At 43.2% G+C, this 12627-nt stretch overlaps 1 protein-coding gene across 2 annotated transcripts in view; it reads right to left on the bottom strand.

Moving 5' to 3' along the window:
• Positions 1-12627, bottom strand: part of LOC144104190 (vitamin D 25-hydroxylase-like) — a 37222-nt gene that overhangs the window by 2965 nt on the left and 21630 nt on the right. For both annotated transcript variants that reach the window (XM_077637062.1, XM_077637063.1), the window contains exons 6-8: positions 11313-11425; positions 8161-8419; positions 1246-1436 (exon numbers count right to left, since the gene is read on the bottom strand). In XM_077637062.1, the coding sequence (XP_077493188.1) occupies positions 1246-1436; positions 8161-8419; positions 11313-11425 (563 nt within the window). The remainder of the gene's footprint in view (positions 1-1245; positions 1437-8160; positions 8420-11312; positions 11426-12627) is intronic.

Here is a 12627-nt window from a genome sequence, read left to right as displayed (position 1 = left end):
GCACATTATTCTCCGTCATGTAATTATAGAATTGGTTTTATACTTTCTATAATTCTCTACGTTCTATATTTTACAAATATCTAACGGTGACCCTTGATTCTGCGGAACATTTAACGGTGGCCCCTGATTCTGCAGAACAGTTAACTAAGAAAGAGGCCACAACGCAACCATTGGGTCCACGTCTCACAGGCAGTCATATTCGCGCAATTTATTTTTAAGTTCAGTGACTTTCCTTTGATGACAGGAGGCTTCCTGGCAAATTTTGCATCAAACCTAACTTTGTTTGACCGATTCCTGAATTTTATGAATTATTTGCTTCCACGGGGATTTTTAGCTCATGCCCAACTACGCCGACCACTACGGCAGCTTTTCGGGACCGTTAACGCTACCGAGTAAAAAGGCTGTTCTTAAAGTTACTAAAAGTATTACGTGAATGTCTCTGTATTTTTTCTGCTCAACTGCTTTATTTGTCTTATCAGTATTTAATGGCGCCGAAAAACACACAACGCAAGAGAAGACAGCGGAACAAAACACGTGCCTACGCGGGAGGGGCTTTTTAAAAATCCTGCCTTTATTACCCCCTTTATATATTTGCAGTTGACATCTACCAACTCGCCCAACAAGGAGTTCTCTTATGCGCTTTCCGAGTTTTTCCAGGTCAAGCCATCCAGTCGTACCATGCAACTTTTCGCAGCTGCGCCGCCTCAGGGGCACAGTCTTAAAGATCAAGTTCGCTACCTTTACACCCTCCCGACAACCCCACACCACCCCCTGCTCGTATTCCTTGCTGCTGAGCTGGCGTATTCCTCATCACAGCTTTGCCGGTCGACGCGTTGATCTATTTAGTAACCTTCTTGCCTACAGAAGATTTTCATCTTCAGGCACCGCATCCTAACACCCTTCCCACATCCTACCTCTCTCCCCTTAACCGGGGTTGATCCATGGAGTCATAGCTCTATTTTCGTTGCGCGCTTAGCGATATGCTCTATTTAACCTCCTTCAATGATGAACGCTTTTCCCGGGCGAAGACAAAACATCTTGACTAAATGGTGGCAAAGTACCCAGAGGTTTCCCCTTCCCGTGTTCACTTTGTGTTGTATATTTCCAAGAGAGTTCACGGCCTGAATTAAAATAGAGGATACCTAAAATGCTGTCATGTGCTGACAGTTATATCGCAGGATGCAAATGTCACGGGGTCAACAGCTGGAAATTATCACTCAGCGCTTTCTTCGTTCAAGTACCTACCCAAAGAAAACGGTATAAGACGCTTGGGTTTCTCGAGAATTGCTGAGCCGTCGTCGTTGATGAATCGGCTGGGGTCGAATTTTTCAGGATTTGGCCACACCTTGGGATCATTGTGAACTGCCCAGTAGTTTGCCATGACTGTGATTCCAGCAGGAAAGAAGAATCCGTCGCACACAAAATCCACTTCAGCCCTGCAAGAGAAGAAAGCGAGGCATTTTAGGCAGATTCCGTTTAATGCGAAAGAAAGCTAAGAATTAAGGACTGCCAATAGAACCGTGCTTCAAACTTCATTTTGGACTCTTGTGACTATATCTGCACATGAGAACAAGAAGTGCGCGTCACTTGTCGACAATGTATATTTTTTAAGTTACACGTGCTATTGAAGAAGAGAATGCTATATCTTTGCACGAAACTGATACAAATACGTGTTTTGTTAGGGCGTTGCATTCGCGTTCTCCAACGTCTGTGAGTCGCGCATAGAAGTGGAAGTGCTATTTATACGATTTCGTGGAGAATTAAGCCACCGTTACCTCAAACATGTTCCCAAACTAAAAATGTGCTGAATATAAAATGGGACAAAATAAAATAAAAGGTTTTTAATATTTAACTTAAAAAATGTTTTGGGAGAGTCAAGAACTCAAATTCTTGCTTAATTTTCTTGGTATAATGACACCTTTGGAGAAAGATGGGTTGTCTATTGTTTTGCGCGGCCTCCGCTACTGTCCCTTCTACTCTGAACTCAAGAGATAATCTTCTCAAAGTTCATAAGGCTGCCAGTGCCCAAATGGCTGAAGTCGTCTACGATCTTGTTAAGTGGAGAGCTGTGGAACGAATTCCGCATCGATTAATTTTGATATTATATATTTTCACTAAATAAGTGCGGTACTACTTCATCCTATTCCTAAGTTAGAAGTCAGCTTCTTTATTCATTTTATAAAATATTCAAGCCATCCGCATCAAGAATAACGTAAGTCGATTTATGTACACAATAAATTGGGCGAACAGCTTCGTGTTAAATGTACATTTTAGGCTCTTTTCCTGACAAAATCAACCCACCAGCTCGCGACAGTGTTTTGTGCGAGCGATCACTTCTTTGGATAAGCGCAATTTTCACATGAACTTCTGTCTGTTGCGCACATCCGGAAACAAAATTAAACACTCAGAAAGATCAGAAAGAGGTTATTCTGTCATCTATAAAGGTTAAGGATCTTAACTGGTAATTTGATTTCATAGAGATGCGTCCTTACACGGCATGTCGGAATCCACTTGCCCCGATCTTGCTCCGAAATGTATTATATTTCTTGGTTAAAAAGATTTAAATAACTAATATTAAGGTACGTATAACAAGGGTTGCCTATTTTAAGCACCCCTAGTCTGTAGTTCCACAGCACACCATGATAATTTTTTATAAAATTAATCACAGCGACCTTTAAGTATACAGCTGCACTGTATACTGAAGTGCTATAAACAGGGAGGTATAGCGCTTTACGAAGTCTAACATGTACGTCTAACATATACGTTCTAACGTATACGTTCTAAAGTGTATGACGTAAACAGTCTAACACATCGGAAGGCTTACAACAAAACTTAATTATTCCAGAAGGAAGCGATTCGTTTTAACCCACTTGTCCCGATCTACTTGCTCCGATTTTGTTCCTAAATGTAGTGTATGTCTCATTTAAACATATTTTGAGTTAAGTATAACAAGTCAGAACAAATGTTGCCTATTTTAAGCACCCTTCATCTGTAGTGCCGCCGCACACCAAAGTACTAATCTCTGAAAATTTAATTATAGCGATCTTCAAGTACAGCTGCACTGTACAGAAGTGCTGTAAAAATTCTAATGTATACGAATTTTCGCAACTGCAATAAGTTAGTCTAGAATGTCGTTCGTTTTTGAGATCACCCTAAATCTGGAACAGTTGATCATGTTAAGAACAAATTTATTGATGCCTCAGCTCTTTTAATTGTATGAATATACTGTGGCCAAAGTGGCTAACGCAATAGGGGCATAACCGTACCCAAAAATTAGAGTGAAAAAAATGATTAAAGCTGCCGTTCCCGGAGGAGTAAGTAATCCGAGAGCACGCACACTTTTTAGCCTATTCAAGTTGTTAGAACTCAACTGATGAGTTATTAAAATCATTAATTTAGAGCAGAAGCTTTCAACGGAAGTCCCACTTGCGAAATCAGTAATAAAAAAATTACCACTGGCAATCTGGCTACCACTGGTTAACAAGATGTTCGGGGAGAGCTCTAAAGCTATTTGTACTTCACGATACATTGTGGTAAAGAAGATGAGAGTCAGTCTTCCACACATGGGGCTTTTTCGTCTAGGTCTGCTCTCCAGTCACCGGTCTTGAGTGAAGCGACGCCCACGATCTTGTCCTGGGTCGGCGCGTTGCGCAGCAACTGTCGCAGATGAACTGTGTTCCATTTTTAAAGAACGCTTCGATGGTTGCCGTGGTACGCCTTTTAGAGTCTTGCCTTTACCTCCTCCTCTCGCCGTGCCCTCCATTCACGGAAACAATCCTTCTCCTTCTAGGGCATTTGTATACCATCCGCTTGGTTCACATGGCAACCACGTACCAGTTGTACCTTCTCTTGCTCTCGGCTTACCGTCCTTCTACGGTAATGACCCTCTGGTTGGGAAATTCTCCCCTCTCGCCACGCAGTCCTCCGTTCATGGTAACCGCATTCCGGACGGTTACCGTTGTTACTATCCTCTGGCTGCGTCTTCCTAGACTCTCGCGATAAAGCCTCCTTCTACGGTAACCCTTCTCGTCCTTCAGGGTCATTACCTTCCGGATGCTTTCCGTGGCAACCGCCTACCGGTGCGCCTTCTTACACTCTCGCCATGCCCTGCTCCTTCTAGAGTAACCCTCCTCCGGTTGGGGATTTTTACGCACCCCTCATACCCAATTTTTTCCATGGTAAGCACTCTTCGCGTGGCTCTTGTGGTGACCATGATCGCATACGCCTTGTTTTTTTTTTTTTGCTCTGCTCTATACAAGTTTTATTACAGCGCTTTCATTCCCGTATGCGTGTATAACAGTACGTCTGCAGATTATAAAGCACTGTGCTTACAATACTACAATGTTATAGCTAGGCCACTGAATGCACATTACTGGTGTTTAACTCCCTTATATAAAAGGCTTGGGTTTTCGGTTAAAACCGAATAAAAAAATAAAGGTGTTCCGAATTCCGTTTTCGGAATTCGGTTTTAACCGAAAACGCTGAGCATTCTCGGCGCGGTAGGCACAGCTAGCTAACTGTTGAATAAAAGTGACATCCAAAGTAAAAAAACAGCAATTAGGGAAGCCAGGGTCATGATCAAATGGCGGTATTGCTGGGTTAGCATCGTCCGTTTTGAGGTAATGCTCAGCTTCCATGCATACCTCTGGAGACTAGGAAGCACCGCCTGCCCGGCGACTGCAAGCTAAGTGCACTGTTTTTTCACTATCATCACCTGCTTAGAGCAGTGAGTCAAGTTGTTTTTGCTGCAGCATGTAGGACACTGATTAGAAACTGGCCATGGGTGTCACTAAAAAGTATCTTGTTCTGGCTACCGCGACGATTCAGCCGTAATTCCATCGCTGCCATAAACACGTAGACCTCGGGCTGCCCCGCGCTTTCCTTCAACCCAGCGCGACAACACAATGATTACATGACAACGTAGTCATCACAAGTCAACTTCCACACGCGTTCTTTGTTTGCTCACTGTTTATTTAACTTTTGTTACTTTTTGATGACAATAGTAAATCCATCTAAAAGCACGGCTTCCAGTACTACGATGTCTAAGCCAATTACTGGTAGATAAACTTCGCGCTGTCAAAAACGACAAGATAGACTAAGTGACGTGGCCACACAACATTGACATAATAAATCACCGAAAAAGTCAGTTACTTATTCATCGAACCTAACATTCAACAAAACACAATGGTACTTGCGTTCATACATACCCGCCGAAAAATGTCCACCGAATCTAAAAAAAACGAAAAGTCACACTTGTTCTTACATTGCACTGTATACTGACCCCTACCTTTTCAAGGTAAATAGAAGCTTTTTGTGGCTTAGTAATGCCAGTGTCGGTGGGCGTCGAAAAAAATTTTAAAAAACGGGGCGAATCATGTTGACTATTAAAGCGATTATTTTTATTTATTTATTGATACTGTCAGCTCTGTACGGGGATTTTACAGGAGTGCAATAAATAATAAAAGTGAATAACAAGTAGCACGTCCTAATGCATTTATTTGCAATAATAATAAAGCAGGCAGTTTACAACACTTGTGGTTAGAAACGAAATATTTGCAATTGGCACATAATAAATTAAAATATTACATAGCAGGTATACAACGCTGAATGAACTTGCAAATGAAAGAAATTCATTGGGTGGAAAAAAAACAAGAGTGTCTGTGATGCTTGTCGTGAATTTTTGACAGACGTGCATTGTACAACAGTATCACGTAGAGAATTCCACGCAAGAAGCCCTCTTGGAAAAAAACTGCACTTAAAACAACCGGTGTGAAAAGATGGGGCTGGAAAAAACATAGAACGAGGATGCCGTGATGTCTCGTAAGAACGAATTTTTAAAAACTGCGATCTGTCGATACTAATTTGGTTATGAATAATCTGTTACAAGTATTTTAGCCTATCAAGCTTTGTACGCGACTCTAACTTATGAAGACCAGCTTGTGAGCAGTGATCGAAGGTAAGGTAAGAAGCCGGTATTCCTTAAATATGAACCTGACAGCAAGATGCTGGACCTTGTCAATCTTTGAGCAAATATTTTTCGTGTATGTGTCCCAGGCAAGCTTCTCCTTTTTCTATGACTGGTCTCATCAATGTTTTATATCCCAGACATTTAAGGGATAGCATGGTGTATGTTTCGCTTAAGGCTCCAGATTGCATTTCGAGCACACAAAATCTATGTGAGTGTTAAACCGAAGATTGGGGGGGGGGGGGGGGGTAACTATGGGACCTAAGTACATATGCTGCGTTGTGTCTTGAATTACTTCATTGTCTATGTTGTAGGAAAAACTCGATGCACTTTTTTTCAGTTATTGTCATTAAGAGTGCCTCCTTCGCCGAAGGTTTAGGGCCATTTGCCATTCAACGCACTATTTTTCTTTTTGCAAATTTGAGTTTTTTTTTTACCTGGTCGCTTTGCGTTTTGATAAGGTTATAAATTATGCGGTCATCTCCAAAAAGCCTTATTGGTACATCAATATTTTCAGAGAGATCATTAAGAAAAATAAGAAATAACAGTGGGAACAGAACACTTCTGTGTGCTACTCCTGAGGCAATGCCTGAAAGGGTAGATTTGCTTTTTCCTATTTGAACATACTGCTCACGACAATGTCAATATGAGATGAACCAATTTGTGATGGACTCGTTCCTAAATGTTTCCTTCATTTTTGTTCATAATTTAGGGTGTGACACCTTCTCAAAGGCTTTTGCTAAATCCATAATATTAATATCGGTCTGGCCACATGAATCAATTATTTTAGAAAGGTCAAGTACTAATTCAATCAGCAGAGAAGTCGCCGATAACCATATTCGAAAATCGTGCTCGACACTAGATAATAAATTATATTTCTGAAGGTGTTTTGATAATATGTGCTCTAGTGACTTCGAGCACGTACTTATGAGTGATAGGGGACGGTAATTAGCTACATCAGTTGTAATGTCATTTTTAAATATCGGGATAACTTATTCTAGCTCGCACTCCGCAGGAAACGAATTATTACTGACCGAAGACTGAAAAATAAGAATAAGGTTTTTTGAGTTCCATTCTGCATATCAGAAATACAGTTGGAATACCATCTGCCACTCTTCTTTTCTTTATCGTAATGTTAAGTAGGAGCTTCAGTACACCTTGTTCGGTGATTACTACATTATTTATGGCTGGTCGATCTTCAGGAGACGTGAAATTCGGAGCGAGACCATCATCGCTAGTGTAGACTGTAGAAAAATGTGCAATAAATGCTCGAGCAGATGGTTGGTTGTTCCCTCCCGATACACTCTGGTAGTTAACTTATCAACTATTACCGATAGGAATTTAGTTACAGTTAGAGATTTCTAGCGGGTCGTTAATGATAGCCAAATTAGTTGTTAGAATTTCTAAAATGCTACTAGACTTGGCGCTGTGGCTCGACGCTGTGGTTATTTGCAGTAGTTTCTTACACTGGGAGGTGTCGCTTTGCCTGCATGCGTTTCGAAATCGCAAGCATATCCTCACGACGCAGACAAATTTAGTTCAACCGTGCGGTGAGAGTAATCGAGTTTTAGAAATTCTGAAAACTGATATGGCTATTACAAATGGTTAGCTACAAATCTGTAGTTGTAATGAGGTGCCTATCGGTAATAGTTAATAATAATTGGTCTTGGGGGGAGGGAAATGACGCAGTATCTGTCTCATATATTGTTGGACACCGGAACCGCGCCGTAAGGGAAGGGATAAACGAGGGAGTGAAAGAAGAAGGGAAGAGAGAGGTGCCGTAGTCGAGGGCTCCGGAATAATTTCGACCACCTGGGGATCTTTAACGTGCACTGACATCCCACAGCACATGCTAAAGATCCCCAGGTGGTCGAAATTATTCCGGAGCCCTCCACTACAGCAGCTCTCTCTTCCTTTCTTCTTGCATTCCCTCCTTTATTCCTTAAAAAGTGAAGTATTGTAATTTAGTTAATCACTTTACTAATCCGCGTGATCGGGTTGTTTTTGGGTGTCCACCAACACTTGTATTACTGTGCGGCAGAAAGCTTCTGAAAACCTAGAAAACTCATTTTTTTAATTAGGACCTTCTAAAAAAACGCCCGAAATACATAATGCACGTGATTAGCGAAGTCAGCAATCCATAAAACAAATCCTGCGCATTGGCACTCGAATATTCAAGATCTGCTTTCCATTACCTCCTCGGAACGCTGAGGGGTGTGATGCTCTTCCAGCGCAGCATCTCCCACAGAACGCCCATCGTGAGCGGCATCTTGCGCCGGTCTTCCCAGACGGGGCGCCTGTCCGGACCAATCACGCGGTCGATCTCGGCCTGCACCTCGGCCTGGAGGGTGTCCGCATGCAGGGCAAAGTGGAGCATGTGCCAGTGCATGAACGTCGGAACGCCCGCCGACCCGGCCTGGAAGAAGCCTATTGCGGTGCTCATCAGGTTTTCCACTGCGTGGAAAAGAAGCGAGACGGCTTTGATCAAAGCGATCGCTTTCACGAGAAAAATGAAATATTGCTTAAAGCGGCTTGTCACAAAGTTTATAAATTAGGAAAGAAAGTTGACGCGGCTGGAGTTCGAGGCGGCATTATGGCAGCTCAGTACTGGGCAAGGCGACGTTATAAATGGCCCGTATTCAGCTGATATGGCCACATAGCTCGTCCGAGAATAACGATCATTGAGGAGCCAGGGCGCGTACACCTTTACGAGTGGAATAATGAGCGTAGTAAAGGCAAAAAAAATAAGTATCTCGTTTACCAGAGTCGATACCGCATAATTTGCCGCATGAGTCGCTTGGGTGGTTGACAATCCTATCAGTCTGAAAGGTTTGCGGGTTTTTATGCATTTTTGGGCCGCGATATAGCCGAAATGAAGTGAGAATAAGCATTGCAAGCGATTCATTTTTCTAGTCTTCCGGTTTACATGGTTTATTAGCGGTAAAGTTAAACGAGAATTTATGCGAATATAATGAGACAGATAACCGGTTGATCAATATCATTGTTTTACCGTGTTATCGTCAGTTTCTGCGGTTCTCATAGGTGTGTGCTCTAGGGATCGCAATTTTTTATCAATATAATTTTGTGCTGAATGCTACAACATTACTCTCATGGCATGTGAGATGTGTCTCTGAGATTAGTTCGTTCATTTGGGCCGGGGTAACGCTCATAGGTGTGTCAGCATTGCCAACCAAGTTTTCTTCTGCCGCCCACTTCAATATACTGTAATCGCGATTGGAGTCAACGTTCTAGCTACTCAATCACGATCCGAGTATGTCATAGAGGTAAATTCCGCAATTCAAGAGTGTACGCTTCCATTTCTTAAGGCCGCTGTATTTTTACGTGAATATCCTCATGCCTAAGTATTCTAGAGGGATTCCGTTTGTAGCCAACAACTGGGGGGGGGGGGGGGGGGGGGCAGAAATAGCGTGCAGTAGAATATATCAGGCAGCCAGTCTGCTGCCTGTGCGAGTGAGCTCTCTTATCCATTAGTCGTCGATGCGGGAAATAAACATCCCAGCTTAGCTTAATCGCTATGTGATAATACAGACAACAAACATCGTTAGGGTTTAAGGCACACTAGGCCTTAGAATTTCGTAACATAGTACGAAGAGAGAACTTTCCACAGCGACTCTTGAGACCAGTTGTTCTGTCCTCATTTTCAGATACTGAGCTAACTGTTTGACTTACCATCAGTTTCACGCCGAGGCAAAACCGTGAATGAAGCAAGCCGCCGTGGGAAAATGACATTCTACCCGGCCACCTGGTCTGTTTGAGCAGCCACTTGCTTTCTTCCCCTCCTGGCTCTTGTCCGGAGTTTGCGAGGGACTTTGCAATTGTTTTTGGACGACTACTTCAACGAACTAGTTTAAGCTCTACACGAAAGGCAGTTAATGCTCACAGATAACCTGTGTCCACATTTAATCACCACATACATATGCTGCTATCCTCTAACTGCGTGTGATCGATTGCTAGCGAAATAATTAAAAACTGCGTGGGTGGACCAGCTGTAGCCTCTGTTAAAACGTCTGCATGGTTTACTGGATAAATCCACAATTTGATGCGGTGGGGAAGGCATATGTAACGAGTTCTGCGGGTTCTGGTGGAGCTTAACCCTCTATTTGAAAGCTATGAGAGGCTTACATTTTTTGTGTTCTGCGCAAAACAGCGTCCGGGCATCATAGGAGACACAGGTGCGCGAGCAAAATTTGCACCCTAACTAGTTAATACCAAGTGCTCTTCTAGCTACCTGGATGCAATGGTCAGCCTTCAGCATGGAAGACCACACTCCATATGGAGAAGAAAGGAGACTGGAGCGCGGGAAGGGAAGAACGAGGGCTAAATGACTCCAATTGACTGTCATGTCAAGAACTCATTAAAAACGGCATTGGCAGCAATAATTACCGCATATGTCATACAATATTCTCCTCCCCAAAGCTGTGAAACAGGTGAGAGAGAGATTAATTCGCAGAAGTTTTTAGAAAAGATAACGCAACGTCACTAGTAGTCAGAAACAGTTTCAACCATAAAGAGCTGACCTCATTTTATAGCGAAAGCTTCTATAGCCTTCGTATAGCGATGTAGACCTGCATTGTACCGTGGAATCTACAGCGTCAGTCGTAAGACCTAGTTACTTAATTATTCATTCATTTATTTAATTAGGGTATTTCAATTAGCAAATTTCAATTTCCAACTGGAAGTCGCGGGCAGGTGGCGACCAGATGCCTCGGCTGGCGGATGGCAAAATGGAGATGGGGAATTATTGTCTTGACGTTTAGGTGAGAAGAAGATGAGGACAAGTGTGAGAGGGAAGAAAAAGAGGGCTGGATATGATTGGTGGCCAGATGAGATTTAGATGATTCGCATGAGCACGGCTAGGCTTTGTCGTACGGCTGACGATATGCACTCCAGGGCAAAGTAGAGGTCCAAGTGGCTCAATCAAAGCAATGACAGCTTTCGCTGTTTAATGCGCTAAGCCAGTAAACCTAGCGGTACAAATTTGGTAATGAAATAAAAACTGTCTATTTTCGCTATTTATGAAAAACGTTTAAGGCCGCAAAATTTCAAGCAGTTCACAATACTGGACAGATATTGTGTGACCAAGTTTGCAGTTATGCGCGCGGTATATATTCATATCCGCATCTAAATCATATATAATTTTATTTTAACACTTGTTTCTGTTCAAAATCTTGATTCAGGTATAAATGAAGGCGCAGTGCACACTTTCTCTCGTTTGAAAAACACATGCATAGATCCAGTGCTTGAAAAAAAAACGCACCGCTCTAATAGCTGCCCCTGAGGAGATCCACACAATGGCGAAATTCATGACACAAAAGCAATCACTCACCAGTGAAATGTGAATTGGGGTCATTTTTATGCGCGGCCATTTCTTCAAGGTAGGCGTCAATAAGAGTTCTCGACGTTTTCGTGCCACAAGATTCCCGATCAAATATTTCGTTTCTGTGAAGACAAATTGAGCGAAATCATTTTTTAGCACTGCTCGCTTGGAGTGTGACCAAAATGTTAAAACTTGTAGTAGGGGCAATTTTTAAGGCTAACGCCTTTATGGCTCATTGTCCGTCCGTCCGTCTGCGAAGTCTGTCACACTATAGCTCTTACTGCTTAGGAAAAAAATTCTTGTGCGCGTTGGGATGCAAACCACCATCCTTCCGTTCCGCAGCCGAGCGTGCTAACCACTACGCTACTTCCACACATCAGTGACGCAAGCAGCAAAACCGCGCTAAAGGCTGTCGCCTCACAGCACTTTAGGTTAACAAAGTGCCGCCCTGTATTTTTTCCTCGTACTTTTTTCTTCGATTAAGATTCTATTCTCTTATGTTTCGGTACATCATTTTCTAAAATTATTGAATTCTTACAAAATAACTAGTCATTAGAAACTACTTTTCGCTCAGAGAGGAAATTTCATAAATAGAACCAATGCCTATTGTATCATTCCTTTTTGTAGGGCCAAAAATGATTTTTGCTACAGCTGTTGGGGGCTGTGGGTGGCCTGACGCCTCAACAGAAGGAGAACACGGAGCAAAGCCGAAACGATATTTGGCGAAATTTTCTGTCGGCCCCCTGGTGCCTATGTGCTACTCTGCCACCAGGGCACCTCTTGCGCCAGAACAGCGTCTTCCTTGTCGCGTGGTGGGCGTAGCCAACGCGCGGTGCAAAAAAGCCAACCCTCTGCCCTATGAAAGGAGCGGCGAGTCCATATTTATAGTTGGACTTGATGAGCCAGGCGACAGAGCAGCGTTAGTTTCCGTCATTACGCAACGCACTCCAACAAGCAACAAATCGTGAACCCAAAATCACAGGCCGCGTTTCACCATCCATGAGCACGGCCATTAACCAGGGGCCGTATTCAATTGCCTGTCCGTTTTCTATTTTCCATTTGGTTCCCTGTTCATCGCTCACTCAGATATATGCATGGCTTTCAGTGGTTTGTGGGAAGCGAGCCGCCTATTGGGTGGTTGGCGACCGGATATCACCACTGGCTGCCACTGGCCGCATTTGGTGCACCGCAGCACTCTGCAAACGGCAGGCGACCTGACCTGACCATTAGGCTCTCACTGCCTGCGATATCAGCCAATCGTGAGGGCCGGTATCCAACCAACCAATGGCCGGATCACTTCCCACAGGCGATAGAAAGCCGCGGG

The sequence above is a fragment of the Amblyomma americanum genome, chromosome 9 (assembly GCF_052857255.1).
Source record: "Amblyomma americanum isolate KBUSLIRL-KWMA chromosome 9, ASM5285725v1, whole genome shotgun sequence".
Classification (NCBI taxonomy): domain Eukaryota; kingdom Metazoa; phylum Arthropoda; class Arachnida; order Ixodida; family Ixodidae; genus Amblyomma; species Amblyomma americanum.
This window is presented reverse-complemented; position numbering and strand designations above follow the sequence as displayed.